The following is a 16088-nucleotide window of genomic DNA, read 5'->3' on the forward strand; positions in this document are numbered from 1 at the left end:
GCAGCAATATACCTTCCTTGTCAAAAGGCAAATTGCAGTTTGAAAGGAAAGAGTCACAAAAACCTTCGTTAATTGTTGAACAAGAAGAAATACTCAATTGTTCTCAGTAAACAACAGAAGCAGAAGATGTCTGTGAATTTCAAAGATATTTTAGAAAAAGTAATTGCTGCTTTGCACAACATATGCAGTAAAAATCAATCAGTAGTTTAACAAAGCTTCACCAAATAAAAGAAAAAAAATGTATAAGAGAATTGGCACAGTTGATGTAGGCTTGTAATTTAATGTGCATCACACATGTATTTTCTTTGAGCTCTGAATAAGAAATGGCAAAGTCTAGTCGTCTTTTTTGCTGCTTGGAGACAGGATAGAGTTTGTATTGCTGCAGTCTCTGGTGACAGTTGGACAACTCTTTCTTTCTTTTTTATTTAGACAGTGTAACCCCCACAGTGGAGTTGAATGCACTTTGCATGAAGCTGGGAAAGAAACCTATGTATAAACCTATTGATCCTTACACGGGGATGAGATCCACTTACAACTATACGATGAGAGGTGGTACTTATCCTCCACGGTAAGTATTGTATAATTTTTGGGTTTTGCAGGCTATTGTTTTTGAAATTCTCCTCTCTTCATCTGATGTCATCTGAAAACTATTGAAAAATGCAAGTCTGAAGCAAAAGGGTCTTGATAAATACACTCCACGTAAAACTGCGATTTGTCTTAATGGTTTTGTCTTCTGGGGGAAGGAGAACGTGAAGGAACTGAACCAGATGATGAAGTGTTTTGAAGGACACTTGGATATATTTGGCTTCATGAAGGGAATACCTAATATTTCTTGCATTTCCTTTCTGTGTAGAAACAATTAGATGCTTTTTTTTTTTTTCAAATTAACTCTTTAAGTTGCAGGCTCAGTTTAAAGAATGTTCTGAGCATTGAAATGAAGAATTCAAAGCTTGCAGGACTAACAGCTTTGTCAAAGCATAGTTATGTTGTCCTTTGCTATTTTAGTTATAAAATATTGTAAAACAAGAAATGCCAATAGTCTCCTTTACATATATCTCTCTAAAATCTTTTAGACTTAAAATTTGGCTTTTTAATACTCGTGGTTATGTGCTGAGAGGTGGTTACTAATACCCAAGAGATTCTTCCATATATATCTTATGTTTCTGTAGGCCAAACTATTTACTTATTTATGTTTATCTCTTTATAGGTACTTTTACCCATTTCCTGTTGGGCCTTTACTTTATCAAGTTGAGCTTTCAATTGGAGGGCAACAGTTTCATGGGAAAGGAAGAACAAGACAAGCTGCTAAGCATGATGCAGCTGCTAAAGCACTAAAGGTTCTGCAGAATGAGCCCTTGCCTGAGAAACCAGAGGTGGGAATGGATTAAATGTTTTAAGTATAAATTGTTAAGATCATTTGAGTTATTGTAGATGTTTTTCCAAATTGAGAGGAAGATTGTAGTTATGAAATTTAATTCTGTGTAGGAATGTTTATGTACTTGTGCCACTGGAAACAATTTGATTAGAATAGTAGTAATTTTCTATAGGACTAGAAGTTTCTGAAATGAAGTTTTATTAATTGTTTTGCTGCAGTATATTTCCACAGCAATGCAATAGGCCTCTGTCAGATGTAATAAGCGCTAGAGCTTATATAGGAAGCAGTGTCTTACCAGGTACAGATATTATGCAAACTTCTGAAGAAATCTAAGCAGGGCAGTTAGGTTCCAGTACAGGCAACACAGAGATCAGACACAGGTTTCCTTCCTGGGCAAAATTTCCACGTGATTATGGAATGAACAACAGAACATAAAGAAGAACTTAAAGGAAGTTCATGGAAGTAATGAAGTTGTGTACAATTTTTCATAGAAATAATAAGAAGCAAAATTGTATCCCTTCATATGTTTATGGTTGACTGGCACTTCTCATTCCAAGATCCTTGCTTTTTATTTTATTTTAATGTATTTAACATGCTTAGACAGGAAGTCTCATTGTGTGACTGTGTGCAACCTCTCCATATGTGCTGAGTGACATCTCTACCAAAGCTCTCAGTGTAGGGAGTGTGTTGGTTGTAGAGTCTGACTGTGTGCTGGAAAAAAAAGAAAAAGAAAAAAAAAGTAGGCAATTAGGCAAGAATGTAATTGGGGAGTCTCAGACTGAGATTTAAAAAAAAAAAGTGGGAATTACAGAAATTAGTGAGGGAACACAGAATATCTTGTGAAGCCAACAGATATTGAATTTAAAAATGTTAAGTGTTTATGGGAGAGGCCACTGCCCAGATAATTAAGGAAAAATAGTCAGGTCTGATGTTTTTAGGAAGAAGCCTAGGGGGCACTGCAGTATGGAACAGGTTGGAGTGTGGGTCATCAGGGACAAGCTGGGAGTCTTCAGCAGGTGAGATCAAGCCTGAGGGAGATATTTTGGCATCCTGGCTTGTATCAGGAATGGTGTGGTGAGCAGGACTAGGGAAGTCATCCTGCCCCTGTACTCGGCATTGGTGAGGACTCACCTTGAGTACTGTGTTCAGTTTTGGGCACCCCAGTATAAAAAGGATGTGGAGGTACTGGAGCAGGTCCAGAGAAGGGCAACGAGGCTAATGAAGGGCTTGGAGAATATGACCTATGAGGAGAGGCTGAGGGAACTGGGGAAGAGGTGGCTGAGGGGAGACTCTCTTCCAGTACCTGAAAGGTGCTTACAGTGAGAGCGGGGTAGGTCTCTTCTCACTGGTGACAGGTGACAAGACGAGGGGAAATGGCCTCAAGTTGTGCCAAGGTAAGTTTAGGTTGGACATTAGGAAACACTTCTTTACAGAAAGGGTGGTTAAACATTGGAATAGGCTCCCCAGGGAGGTGGTTGAGTCGCTGTCCCTGGATGTGTTTAAGAGCTGTTTGGATGTGGTGCTTGGAGATATGATTTAGCAGAGGGTTGTTACAGTTAGGGTACTACGGTTAGGCTGTGGTTGGACTTGATGATCCTTGAGGTCCCTTCCAACCTGAGTAATTCTATGATTCTGTGATTCTTTCAGCGCAGAAGGACCCCACATTTCTAACTATTATCATTCTGTGTCACTGCATAATGATCGCTTTTTGCACTCGTCTTAAAAGATGACCCACTGTCCTTGGAAGTTTGTGTACGGGACCCAAGGAGTCCAATTGCAGAAATTAGTGGGGTCACAACTGAATTCATTTCTGTTCACTTCTTTAGAAAATCTTATGTGCAGGTGACTTTTTGAGTATTTGTAAAGTCGTTTAAAGCTGAGTAACATGGTCTTCAGAACACATGCTGTACTTCCACGTGATCACATATTCTTTACTGTAGGTTGTCTCTTCCAGTGTAAATGGTGTGAATTGAGAGATGAGGGAAGTAAAGCTACAGAGTTCCTTTTCTTGTTTGTTTATTTTGAGGACATGACCAAGAAATTGCTATTGTGAATTATACAAGAGATGTCAAGAATAGAGAATTATTTTATGAATGGAACAGTTGCAGGCTCCCTGTATTGTTTTCACTCTGCTATACATATGTTGGGCAAGTCACTTTAAGTGCACTTCCACAAGAAACATGCATTTGTCTTTTTATTTTCATTTATTTATGCTTGACTTCTACTAAGTGAACATTAAGAAGTACAGCTGTGCTCTTTGAACAGAATGCTGTTTTATAAAAAGCACTCAAACCAGATCTTAAATTTGGTACTTCAGTAACAAATTCATTAATATTTGTGATTCTGGAATGTTATGACTTTGGGTTTGTCTGCGGGAGTTACTATCTTTGTAACAGCTTTTTTGCACTAGACAAGATGAAGAGAAAATAATGAATGTTTTACCACTAAGTGAATGCTGTTCAGTGAGGCAAGAGCACTGAAGGATGCAGCAGTGTAAGATCCGAAGAGATTCCATTACATGTACATATAGTGAAGGCAAATTAAGATTTTTTACAAGCAGACATAGTCCTGATACTTCTACTTGTCACTTGATGTTGCCAGTAATTATCCTTTTAAACATACTTATTTTCATGGATCCATTAGTGTGTGTCTATATATAAAATGTGTAACCCTGAGCTCCTCTAATTTTAGTCAGAAAATATTCAGTGCTGCAGAATAAATCATTGAGTAAAACGAGTAGACTTAAAGCATAAGAATAACCATTTACCTTCTTAGAGCACAAATCTGGAAGCTATGGTAGGAGAAAGATTTTAATAAAATTTGCTCTCAGCTGGACAAGCACTGCCTGAGCAACTGATCTAATTTTAAGTTGTCTGTGCTTTGGGCAGGAGTCTATAGTAGGAAACCTCCAAAGGATCGTTCCAACCTAAATTAGTCTGACTGGAGTTCAGACACGCTGACAAGAGGCAGAACAGAGTTATTTGCATATTCAGAGACAGAAGTAATAAAGCCTAGATTTAAAGCTTGGAAAGCGGTGTTTTGCAGCACAATGCTCAGACAAATTCTAACGTTTGCCTGAAAACCCTAAACCCAGAATGGCTTCTGTTTTTTTTTTTCTATTTATCTGCTGAATATCAGCTGCTCTTTATAAGTTTAACATGGAAGAAAATACTGATAGCTCTGAAATCAATGTAGTTCGCATCAGCAATTTTCACAATATGCTTGTAAGGAGTCCTTGAGGAAGCACGTGTTGAAAGACTTCCTGGAAAAGGGGGAAGGAATCCCTTTTAAAGGAGTATATTACTTTTGCAGTTTGTTTAGGAGCTTTTTAATCTATGATACGTTTTTGTTTCATTGCATGACTTTTTCAATTGATAGAGGGGGATTTAATAATTTGTTAAAAGCCAAGTGGAGGTTTGTTTGTGGTCTCATTCTGATTTAGAGGCATAATAGATTCCTTGGAGAGGAATGCACATGTGCAAGCTACTTTAAAAGCAGACTTTATAGATTATCTGCCTCAGCATTGCTGGGAAAGAGGAAGAAGGTGGGGGTGTGATTGTCTTTGATTTATTAAATAAACTGATCCAGAACTGAAGTGGAGGCAAAATAATTGGTAAAAGAGCCATAGTCTGTCAGTGTTTTGATATTAATTTACTCTATTAAAATAAAGACAGTGAGAAACATACCTGTTTTAAACCATTTGAACAGACTTGAAATATGTTAAGAATATACAAAAGTAATATAGCAGATAATTTCATACTATATCTTTGTTTTGTTTTGGAAGTATTTTAAATGGAAAAGTAATCCAATGAAGAGAGGCCCTGGTCATCTTGGCAAGGAAAAACGTGGGAATTTCACAAGATAGAATATATCTGGGATTACAAGGAAGGGAAGAATATTTGTAGTTAAAGTGATTGTGCAAATGTTTTTATAGTAAAGTCAGAGACAGATCATTCCTATCAATGCTGGCAGTAATGTGCTGTAACACACCCTAATAAAGTAAGGCCTTAAGAGTTCAAATACTTTTTCTGGGATTATGATGCTATTCATTTTTAACCTACCACTTGCATTTCAAATGGATTTTAGAATATGATGATTGAGATTTTTGACACCAATAGTCAATCTTTTACCTGCACTGTACCCCATGTGGGGTGTATACCCAGAGATGTAGTTTGTGGTTCTTGGAGCCTTGGTACTGCCTGCACATTTCTTGTGTGCTGCTGTGTGCTTTACTCCTAAGGGAGTGGTGCCATCATGTGGTCTTGGTTTTCGCAGACCTGAAGGTTGTTCTTTGTATTGGAAGATCAGAAATATTAGATGTTATCGTAGGAACAGTATGAAGTCTGCTGGGATGCTAGGAAGGAGTGTATGTATTTTGTTCAGAGATTGGAAAAGGCTTCTTGAAATGGTGGGAGTTGAAGATAAATGTCCTCGCGTTCTGATCTAACTTGTTAGTAACAGATACTGAGGATGCTTGCTACCATCAAAACTAAATCTAATCAGTAAAGCTCTTTAGCACATTTCTGCTTCAATAAAATATTTAAATCATTTTTGTTAGCTGGTTGCACAACCAGTATTGCAGTATAATTGGTGTAATTGTTGCTATTCATCTTTATCATAATCTTTCCTATATCACTGCTGAACACTTAGTCTTAAAATTTCTCTGTTGCTGTTACCATGCCTCTTAATTCATGTTGATACCAACATCAGTGAAGATATTTTTGGAATCACAATCAAAATTTTATCGGGAGATACATAGAAGTGCCTGTAGGTAAGACCCACCTGGCACTGCTGTCCTTCTAGCAAGCTGTAAGATATCAGAGATGTATTTGATTTAAGGCAAGTTTCTGATGGCATGCTCTTCAGATGATTAGAAAAATTTGTAGATGAAGAACTGGCAAGAGAGCATGTTGAATGACAGGTCTGTGCCAGGGTCTGATAAGTCATCCTTTATTCACATTGGTCCCATTCTCAGAATCTTCTTTTTTTTTTTTTCTGGCCTTTCTCTTATCTGATACTGTCTTAGTGCTTTTGGTACAAACGTCCAATCAGCATATGAAAACTGTATTTCATAAAGGTACTTCCATTTGGAAAGTAGTTCATTTAACGCTTCAATTTCTTGTTCTGTAGATAGATTTAAATCTATTGGCCCATATTCCATTTATAGTTTTTCTCCTATCATGAGCACGTGAAAATAAGGAGGTATGCTAGCTTTTACCCATCACCTTAAAAGAGCTTCCTAAATTTCAGGTCTGTAGTACGTGTGCTGCATTTTTGCACATTCATGTAAAATGGCAGTAAAAGTTAAACAATTTGAGAGTTCAATAAACTGGTTGGATTAATCAAATTCAATTTAATAGGATCTTTATTTTAAATAGAGTATGCTTCTTTTAGGTTAACGGAAAAGAACCAGATGATGAAAATCTCAATAAATCTGAAATAAGCCAAGTTTTTGAGATTGCACTTAAAAGGAACTTGCCTGTGAATTTTGAGGTATGTCTATTTTACAAGCTCTAGATCTGTTTTCATTAGAAAATTAAGGCTACACATTAAGTAGAGTCTTCTTTAGGTAAACCAAACAACTGACTTTAACATGCCTTGTTAGTTGTGATACATGTTCATTTTTTGACAGTTGCCCAATTGTCTCAGAGTTCATAAGGTTAAGTGATGAAAGAAACCCACCTGTTCACCAAGTCATGCACTAAAATCATAGCATGAGTGAACAGCTGTGCTGTGGTTGTCTGTGCAATCTTTTCCAAGTTTTTTAAAAAAATCAGTTTGACAGTGGGGGAAAAAAAAAACACAACAACCCCACATTAAAGATTAGAACACTGAAGCACAAAGTCAAGGCAGAAGAGTTGTAACTTGCTCTGAAGGAGCTTATTTATGGAAGTATTTTCTTAACTGAGCACTGATGTGGACTACCCGCAAGTTGCAGAATCTCACAGATAGGTTTCTTTTCTTGCCATGAGGTGACCTCATGTGCATCTTACTTTCCTCTCCCTTTTGGCCTGGCTGCTTGCTGCCTCTTTGCCCCTCCTTGATCATTTAGTTACCTTAAATCAGTAGCTTTGATAGGAGCGTCTTAATTGCACCAAAATATTAATTTATTGTGTTGCCTTCCTGAGCTGGCAGAATAATGCTTCAATCAATTATTTGAATGCTTACTATAAGAAAATGTAATTGTGTGTAACTAAATTGCTTTTTAAACTGTATTATGAAATTTCATATGAATCTTCCAGTTATTAGAGATTGGCATGAACATCACCAATAAAAATATACTGTCACAAAAAGCCAGTTGTGGGTGGAAGCTCTCAATTCGTTTTTATTTTTTGATTCTGGATGTCTTGAAGTATGATTTGTTAGGAATGGAGTTAAGAATAAATCTGTAGTAAGCAGCTAGTACTAAATGTTTCCAGAACTACTGATTTCTAAGTTAAATTGCTGGATCCCGAATAATAGCTTTCTCAGTGATGTTCTGATACTGTAACCTAATGTATGAGGTGATGTTATCTGCATGGAAGTTGACAATGAAGTAGAACAGTCATTTTGAAGGAGTAAATAAGTTAGATGGGTTAACGACTGGAATACGTAAATAATGTTTATGGGTTACTGCATCTGGTCTTCTAAAACATATTTATTTGGGTGGGATTATGTTATTAGAGGATGATTTATATAGGCATTTTATGAATTTTATCAAAATTTGAAATCTCTTTATGCATAGTGCTTGAGAGAATTTTGCTATAAACAATGTGCTGTACCATTTTTAATAAGTGTTTATCACGCTTTCACTCAGTTTTTCCCTCTGAAACAGGTGACCAAGGAAAGTGGTCCTCCCCATATGAAGAGCTTTGTAACCAAGGTGACAGTTGGAGAATTCTTGGGTGAAGGTGAAGGAAAGAGCAAGAAGATCTCAAAGAAAAATGCTGCAATAGCAGTCCTAGAAGAACTGAAAAAATTGCCACCCCTTCCTACGGTTGAGAAAATGAAGCCACGAATCAAAAAGAAAACAAAATCAATAGTGAAGGTAAGAGACAATCTAACTGCTGTGAATCATCACGCAAGAGATATTTCTTAGTCAACTATAAACACATTTAGATTGCAAAACATTCATCATCATTTTGGTGCTGGAAAAGAATATTTTGCTCCCACTGGGAGCAAATGGAGTTCCATCAATATTTTTACAACAGATTATAATAAATTCAGGATGAAGGAGAATCCATGTGAAAGAATGAATGATACCTGAAAAACAAGCTCTGACTTTCAATGCTTAGTGTGCGGTTTTGCATGATTTTTACCTTCTACAAATTCTCCTGCAAGCCTGTCCTTTCCAACATCTGATTTGAATCTCTGAAAGTATTTGCCAGTGGTAGGTTCTGTATGATCAACTATGACAGCAGAGCCAAATAAATTGGGTGTTTCTCCATGCCTGCAGTGGTATTTCATTAAGAAATTTTGGTTTTAGATTGTTTTTATTTCAGAAAATGAGTTCAGTGGCTCTGTTTTCTTGACTCAAATATTCACAAATTTTGGCTTATTTCCTGAACTTTTTTTTTGTATAGCTGCAAACAAGTCCAGAATATGGTCAAGGCATGAATCCCATTAGCAGACTTGCCCAGATACAGCAGGCCAAGAAAGAGAAGGAACCAGAATACATGCTCATCACAGAACGCGGTCTTCCAAGACGTAGGGAATTTGTTATGCAGGTTTGTTTGTTGACTTGAGAAGTTTAGTTGCTTGGCTGTGATGTTTCTTTTTTTCTTTTTTTGTTGTTGGCTTATTGTAATCAGAATGTGATGATGATATACAAAATGGATAGGATTACAGCCAAGTTTGCATTGAATTTATTACAGAAATATTAGTAGATTCCACCCAAGGGAGACGGTGGTTCAAGAAAAGTGAACTAAATCATGTTTAAAAAAAAAAAAAGCATGGGACAGCAAAAGTCTGCCTGTGCCTTCCTACTGTATTTAAAGCTTTTTATATTTTTATAACATAGGATTCATTAAACATGAACCAAATAATTCTTCATTTCTTCTTTTCCAAGATTTCTTGTGTGTTGCCTTGGAATACAATGCTTTTTGCATTCCTAATTGCAAATTCCAATAGTACAGTAGTTTTTTGATGTTGACTATCTGCTAGGCTCTAATAATCATGTCCTCCAGCCCTCTCTTACATTCTGGAAAAAGCAGAAAAATCAGTTCCTTTCCAGTACATTAAGAAAAATTGCTAAACGTTTAACTTCACCTTGAAAAACTGTATCCACTCTGATGCCAGTTTTGAGCATTTAGGCTAGTGCCAATATGTGATGATACATGTGAAATACAACTGATTATGCTATTTCTGTTTGTTATTTTGTGCTTGGAGGGCAGTGATTGAAGATAATAAACAACAGATTAATTGTTGCTTAGAATAATAGTCTGAACTGTTTCGTGACTTGTGCTGTATTGAAGATACAGGTGAACAGTGAGTGAATCCTAAGCTTAGGATTTTACTTGCTCTTTCTTCCTCTTTTGTCCAGGTGAAAGTTGGTGTACACACAGCTGAAGGAATGGGCACAAACAAAAAGGTTGCTAAACGCAATGCAGCAGAAAATATGTTGGAAATTTTAGGTTTCAAAATCCCTCAACCTCAGCCTCCAAAACCAGCATTAAAGACAGAAGAGAAGGTAATATTTTCTTAATACTGACCATAGTTAGAGTTTAAACAATAGCAGCTTTGCAAGACAGTAGAGGTATAGTAAAGCCTTACCTTCTGCAGTGGTCAGGAAACCATTCTATTGAGGTAGCTTCTCTAAATAACTGTGCATTCTGGATACATCAGGGATTCAATTTTGCAAGCAAATCAAAGTCTCATCAGAAGACCGAATGAATGTATTTTCCAGGGAATGGTTCAGTATGCGAATATTTGATTGATGCATTTGGTCTTAGAAACTGGCAAACATGTAGAGTACATTGTATATTGGAATTTGTGGGTAGCTTTACCAGTAATTTCAGTCACAAGTTTGTAATAGTTTTTTATTCTCTTGTGAGTCTCCTAGCGTGGAAAGAGCCTTGCATTCTTGTCTATTGATTCAGCAGATGTGAAGTTAAAACAGCAAGTCTTGTTTTCTCTTTTTCATGTATGTGTCCACTCGTTTCCAATGCGTTCATATTGTTGCCAGCAATATGAATGTTATTTTAACTGGCTGATTATGGTATCTAGTTCTCAATAGCTGTGTTCCTAATAACACTTCAGTAGCCTGTAGATGACTCTATTCATTCAATAGTAATCATTGAACTTGTCTTTTCTTTATAGGTGTATGAGAATAGAGTCATTTGAATAATAATTCTTCAGTAAAATTTTGACATGTCAGATTGTGTATGTTTGGAAAACTTTAACACTTGAGGGGAAAAAAAAAAGCTTTTAAAGGGATATTGTTTGACCTCATTTCTTTCTTTTTAAGACTCCAGTGAAGAAACCAGGTGATGGAAGAAAAGTAACTTTCTTTGAGCCGGGCTCTGAAGAGACTTCAACTAGTAAGTAACATTACTGAAAGAGGCACGGCCCTGATGCATTTCTCAGTCCCTTCAAAGGCATCATTTAACATGCTATAATAAGTAGAAGTGCTGGGACAATTTCTATGTGAGGAAAAGGTAGGGAGAGGAGGAGAGATCAGTCTCTGACTTAGGAGAAAGTTTCTCTGATATAGAGTCCAAGTGAGGATGGGAACAGATTCCCTAGGAAAGTGATGCATTTCTGTTACCCGGGGTTAGTGTTCCATGTTCGGAGGAATAGTTGCAATAAGCAAGCTCTGTATTGGTGGCACCTTTCTTCTCCTCAGGTAATAAAGAAGATGAGTTTAGGATGCCTTATCTCAGTCATCAGCAGCTTCCCGCTGGAATTCTTCCCATGGTCCCTGAGGTTGCACAAGCTGTAGGAGCCAGTCAAGGACACCACACCAAAGAATTCAATAGGGCAGCCCCAAATCCTGCCAAGGCTACTGTAACAGCAATGATTGCTAGAGAGCTATTGTATGGTGGTACTTCTCCTACTGCTGAGACCATATTGAAAAATAACAACTCATCAGGCCATGTGCCCCACGGACCACTTACCAGGCCCTCTGAACAGCTGGACTATCTTTCCAATGTTCAAGGAATCCAGGTAAACGTTCAGTTTTCAAGAGTTCTTCCAGAGCTATCAAAACTGATATAACTTGTTTTAAAGCATTTTGGTTCTGCTGTTGACTGATATTCATGTAAATACTTTATTTACAGAATATACTGAATTTTACTTTTTTTGAAAAATGTTGTTGTTAAATATGCATTATATACTGATTCTCAGGCTCAATTCAGTGCTGGTGTGTAGGCCTCTGGGAAGAACAAAAAGGAAATTAGTGTTTTCTGAAAACTGTCATGATATGGGAATGTAATGTGAATTAGTACTTGGCTGGTCTGAAATCAGTTTTTTTTAAAAATTGATGCATTCACACTGCCATAAACTGCATTTACTTAGGGTTAGTCCCTTTCATTAGAATTGCATTTAATTTCCTGTATTGATACCTTATTGATATTATTCTTAGTAATAAGAGCTCCATCAATTAAAAAGTGTAACAGGAAAAAATTCAGGTAGCAGTGAGCAGAATAAAGATCCTAGAAATAATCATTATGTAGCAGTTGTAATTCAGAAGGCTTGCAGAGTTCTTGTGATTACTCAAAATTATTATTACAACTGAAATAAAACTCAGAAGTAAATGGTTCTGCTGGCTGACAGATAATGAGTAAAAGTAGAGTTTGGCTTCATATGTAGGCAAATAATCCTTAGCAGTTGTGATGTATTATTTCTTATACTCGGTTAACTGAAAAGAACTAAATAATTCTCTTTTCTTTAGGTTGAATATAAAGACTTTCCAAAAAATAACAAGAATGAGTTTGTGTCTCTTATAAACTGTTCCTCTCAGCCACCACTGATCAGCCATGGAATTGGAAAGGATGTAGAATCTTGTCACGATATGGTATGATGAATATTATTGAAATGCTTTCTTTTTTGTCTTCAATGATCTAAGGGATGCAGCAGATAGAACAGGATTTTGTTGCTTCTGGATAATTAAATGCTGTACAGTTCTCTGACTATTTTTGTCAAATACATTACAGGTTGCTAAAATGACTGATGAATAATATCAACATCTAATTTAAGTAACCTTTAACATGCTTAATATATGCTAATAATTTTGGTTTACAGGAAGTACATTTTTTATCTCAGTGTTATGGGCCCTGAACACATATTGAAGAAAATGTATAAAAAGAAACTTCTAAAACACAAAAGCATATAACTTTTTTTCTTAATGGAATGAGCTGATATCTTATTTGGAATGATAATACTTAGATTCATATTACCAGATTTTCTGCTGGAGTAGAACCCAAAAGGGAACAAAATGCAATGAGCCATTAAATAGCAGGAGACACTCTAAATCTGTTAAAATCCATTTATAAATAAGGTTGTCTTATTCACAGTAGCTCAAATACATTTTGTGAAAGAATGTGTCTTCTAGACTGAATTTTAAGTGATCTTGTCTTCTGCTACGAAAGACATTACATATTGTTAGCCATATGTACACAGACTACTGTAACTTGGAAGAAGTTTATTTCCTTTGGTGTCTAGTGGTGACTAGACCACAGACTAAAGTAAGAGTGTGTAATATGTAAATACATGTAAGAAAACTGGTTTGACTGATTTTTAGACTCAACATTTTTTGCAGTAATTTTATAATAGCTATATTTTGTTAGAGATCTCTTTGAGCTTTGTCACTGAGCTTTGATGCTTATCTCTATATCCTGCTGTAAAGAGCTCCTGGAAGATTAAGCACACAAGTCAGTGTAGTAGGTGAAGGGAAAAGGACAGCAGCATTCAAGCTTAACCATTGTAATTTGGTAGATGTGAGAGCATTCCTGGGCTGATGTGAGAGCATTCCCATGTTGAGATATTCAGCTTTCACTAAAGCATGTGCCAAAATTAATGGGGTGTTTGGAAGAGGTGTACCTGAAATTGATCTGAAAAAAACTGAAAAATCTTTTCAGTTCTTAAAGGAAGTAACTTCTGCATTAGCTGTGCCACATTAACAAAATATACTTCTTTTATGTGGTTGTGTGCCCTGTTTGTACCCTGTCTTTGATGCTTTTGTCTTTTTTTTTTCCTTATTCTGTGGAGGACTTCTTGGTTCTGTGTATTCTGATGTCCTTACCCAAGTACTGTACAGTCGGAGCCATTATTAATTTTGTTTTTTTTTTCCTTGATATTAATAGTACTGCTGAATTAATGTTTCCCTGTTGCTAAAACAAATGCTATGGGAATCCTCTAGCCACAGTACCATTCTGTTGTTTATTGTAGTAAGATCAATTTCTACACCATGTAATACTTTCTGCCATAATTCTGATTCTTAAAAAATATATTACCGAAATTAGAATGCTTATTTGAGTCCCAGTCCCCACTTCACTAAGCAAATGAAATGATCTCGAGTTGTTGAATGTTACTTCTTTTCTTTAGGCTGCATTAAACATTTTGAAGTTGCTGTCTGAGCTGGACCAACAAACTACAGAGATGCCAAGAACAGGAAATGGACCAATGTCTGTGTGAGTGTGACCCATTGACTTTCCCTTGTATTGTTGGAAACATGTAACCCTAAGATAAACAAATAAAATATGAGGGTTTTTTTCTTTGCCAGAGAAGTTAAAATACCAAGGGCTGTTACCTTGCTGAGAAGGACAAGAGGGTAGGTTTTATGATCCAGCTTTTAATTTTCACGTGTCAAATGCGAATTATTAAGCTTAATGCTACAGCAAGTATAAAATGTGATGGCTGTGATATACAGGAATTTTGACTGTGATATCTCTGCTTGTTACGTAGTTACATGTATTTGTAAATAGTGTGATGTTTTTCTGTGGATTTAAGTATTAGAGCAGCCTCTAGAAATTTCCTGTGTGTAAATTGTAATCTCGGTTTAGATTTCACAGCTTGCTCACAGAAGAAGTGGTAGGGGAAAGGGAGAGTGATTTGTAAATTTGTCTTTTAGCAGAAAAAAAAGTGGCTTTTTGTTTTGTAATTTAGATAACAAGCTATCAAAATAGTTGAATCAGTAAAGTACTGATTGATTAAAAATTGAGGCCAGTTGCATGTAAGCAGATCATCATCTGCACCTCAAATCCTTTGTATCAGATTTAGAAGTGTTTAGTTAGTGAAAGTGGTGTTTTATCTCATAAGTAACAGATGTTTCCTCATTCGTAGATGTGTGAAACAAGAAATGGAAAGTGATCCTCTTCTCAAACCGGCTAACTCAAACACTTTGGGACAAACACTGGACAGCACTGCCTAAAAAGGCATTTGACTGGACCCAAACATGAAAGCACCAGAGAAAATCAAATGCTTCCTATTAATGTAACCTGTTTTAGAGTGCTACAGTCTTTACAACCTACTGTAGTGTCTAAATCATAACTGTTGCTTTTTCTTCAAACAGTGATAAATTTTTAGTTTCATTATGTTGTTTTGATTGAAATGACACTATAAATTTTTCATTTAAAAGTTTCTTAATTGTATCTAGAACAATAGCACAGTTTAGAAACTTTGTCTTCTGAGACTGACATGTTATCTGTGAACTAACTTGGGAAGATCATATCCATGTATGTGGTTATTTTGTTTTTATTGAAATAGCAAGTTTCTCTGCAAAAAAATTGTGTGTCCACCATTTTTAAGAAGTCCAGTAATTATCCAACGGTTGAATGAATTATAACACTTCAGGAATTTTAAACTTCGATCATATTTGGTTAATTTCTAGTTTTGTTCAGTAGGGGTATGGGAACTTGAATGCAACGTGACTTTAAGTGATCTCTGATCTGTGTTTTAAGGATTGTGTGTATAGATGGCACACAGCTCACTACATTACAGGATATGATCTCAATGTATAAAAACCGCAGATTGATTTTCCTTGAGTGCTTTATACTGTTTAATTACATCTCCATGTAGGGCTGAAAAAAATTACCTATGTTTATATATAAACTGTGTTGCTTTTGATGTTGTGTTATTGCGCACTGAACTGTGTGCAATAAAGTATTTGCATATGGTCCAGGTAAAGCACGATAGCCTTGCAAGTTAAGTACTGCTTCAGTTCATTGTTTACGCTGGAATTTTTTCTCCCCATGGAATGTAAGTAAAACGTAGTGTTTGTCACCAATAAATGGTAATACTAAATTTTTTGGGGGTTAATTTATTCTTGTATGCCACTAAAGGGGCTGCTTTTCTATAGGATTTGTAATGCTTGTGATATAGTACGGGCGGTATTGTAAAGCTATGGCGTAACTGTACAATGATTATCAACAACATATAAATAATTACTATTTAGTGATGTGGAGAATGTGAAAAATTGGCAAGGTTGAGGAAATTCAAAAGTAATGTAGGTACATTTTGTAATTTGTGCCGCAGTGTATTAGTGCAACTGTATTCATGGGAGCTTAAACTAACCTTGTGATTATGACAGGAAACCTGGTGCAACAGGTTGGAATGATTTTTCTCTAGTTTCAAGTTTCCTTGTTTGCTTGTAATTTGAGTCATAACCTTGCCTTGCACCTAGTAATTCTGGGGAAGTAGTACTTTAAAAAATTAAACGAAACTTTCCCTCTAGCAACAGAAATTGGCACTGTGGACTGACCCATGGCAGTGTGTCATTTGGATGTGAACTATGTTC

General features: G+C 36.2%; 1 protein-coding gene across 10 annotated transcripts in view; it reads left to right on the forward strand.

The window, feature by feature from the left end:
• The window catches only part of STAU1 (staufen double-stranded RNA binding protein 1), a 28136-nt gene extending 12541 nt beyond the window's left edge, over window positions 1-15595 (forward strand). For 2 of the 10 annotated variants that reach the window (XM_090152214.1, XM_090152215.1), the window contains exons 6-17: window positions 430-568; window positions 1208-1373; window positions 6770-6868; window positions 8172-8402; window positions 8938-9081; window positions 9897-10043; window positions 10821-10893; window positions 11199-11518; window positions 12246-12368; window positions 13898-13983; window positions 14076-14123; window positions 14636-15595. In XM_090152214.1, coding sequence (XP_090008340.1) covers window positions 430-568; window positions 1208-1373; window positions 6770-6868; window positions 8172-8402; window positions 8938-9081; window positions 9897-10043; window positions 10821-10893; window positions 11199-11518; window positions 12246-12368; window positions 13898-13983; window positions 14076-14123; window positions 14636-14723 — 1664 coding nt within the window. In that variant the 3' untranslated portion in view covers window positions 14724-15595. The remainder of the gene's footprint in view (window positions 1-429; window positions 569-1207; window positions 1374-6769; window positions 6869-8171; window positions 8403-8937; window positions 9082-9896; window positions 10044-10820; window positions 10894-11198; window positions 11519-12245; window positions 12369-13897; window positions 13984-14075; window positions 14124-14635) is intronic. The other 8 variants (XM_090152216.1, XM_090152221.1, XM_090152219.1 and 5 more) reach the window with 8 other exon arrangements.
• Window positions 15596-16088: the final 493 nt, after the last annotated feature.

Source organism: Phasianus colchicus, chromosome 17 (assembly GCF_987193195.1).
Source record: "Phasianus colchicus chromosome 17, bPhaCol1.hap1.1, whole genome shotgun sequence".
NCBI classification, from domain to species: domain Eukaryota; kingdom Metazoa; phylum Chordata; class Aves; order Galliformes; family Phasianidae; genus Phasianus; species Phasianus colchicus.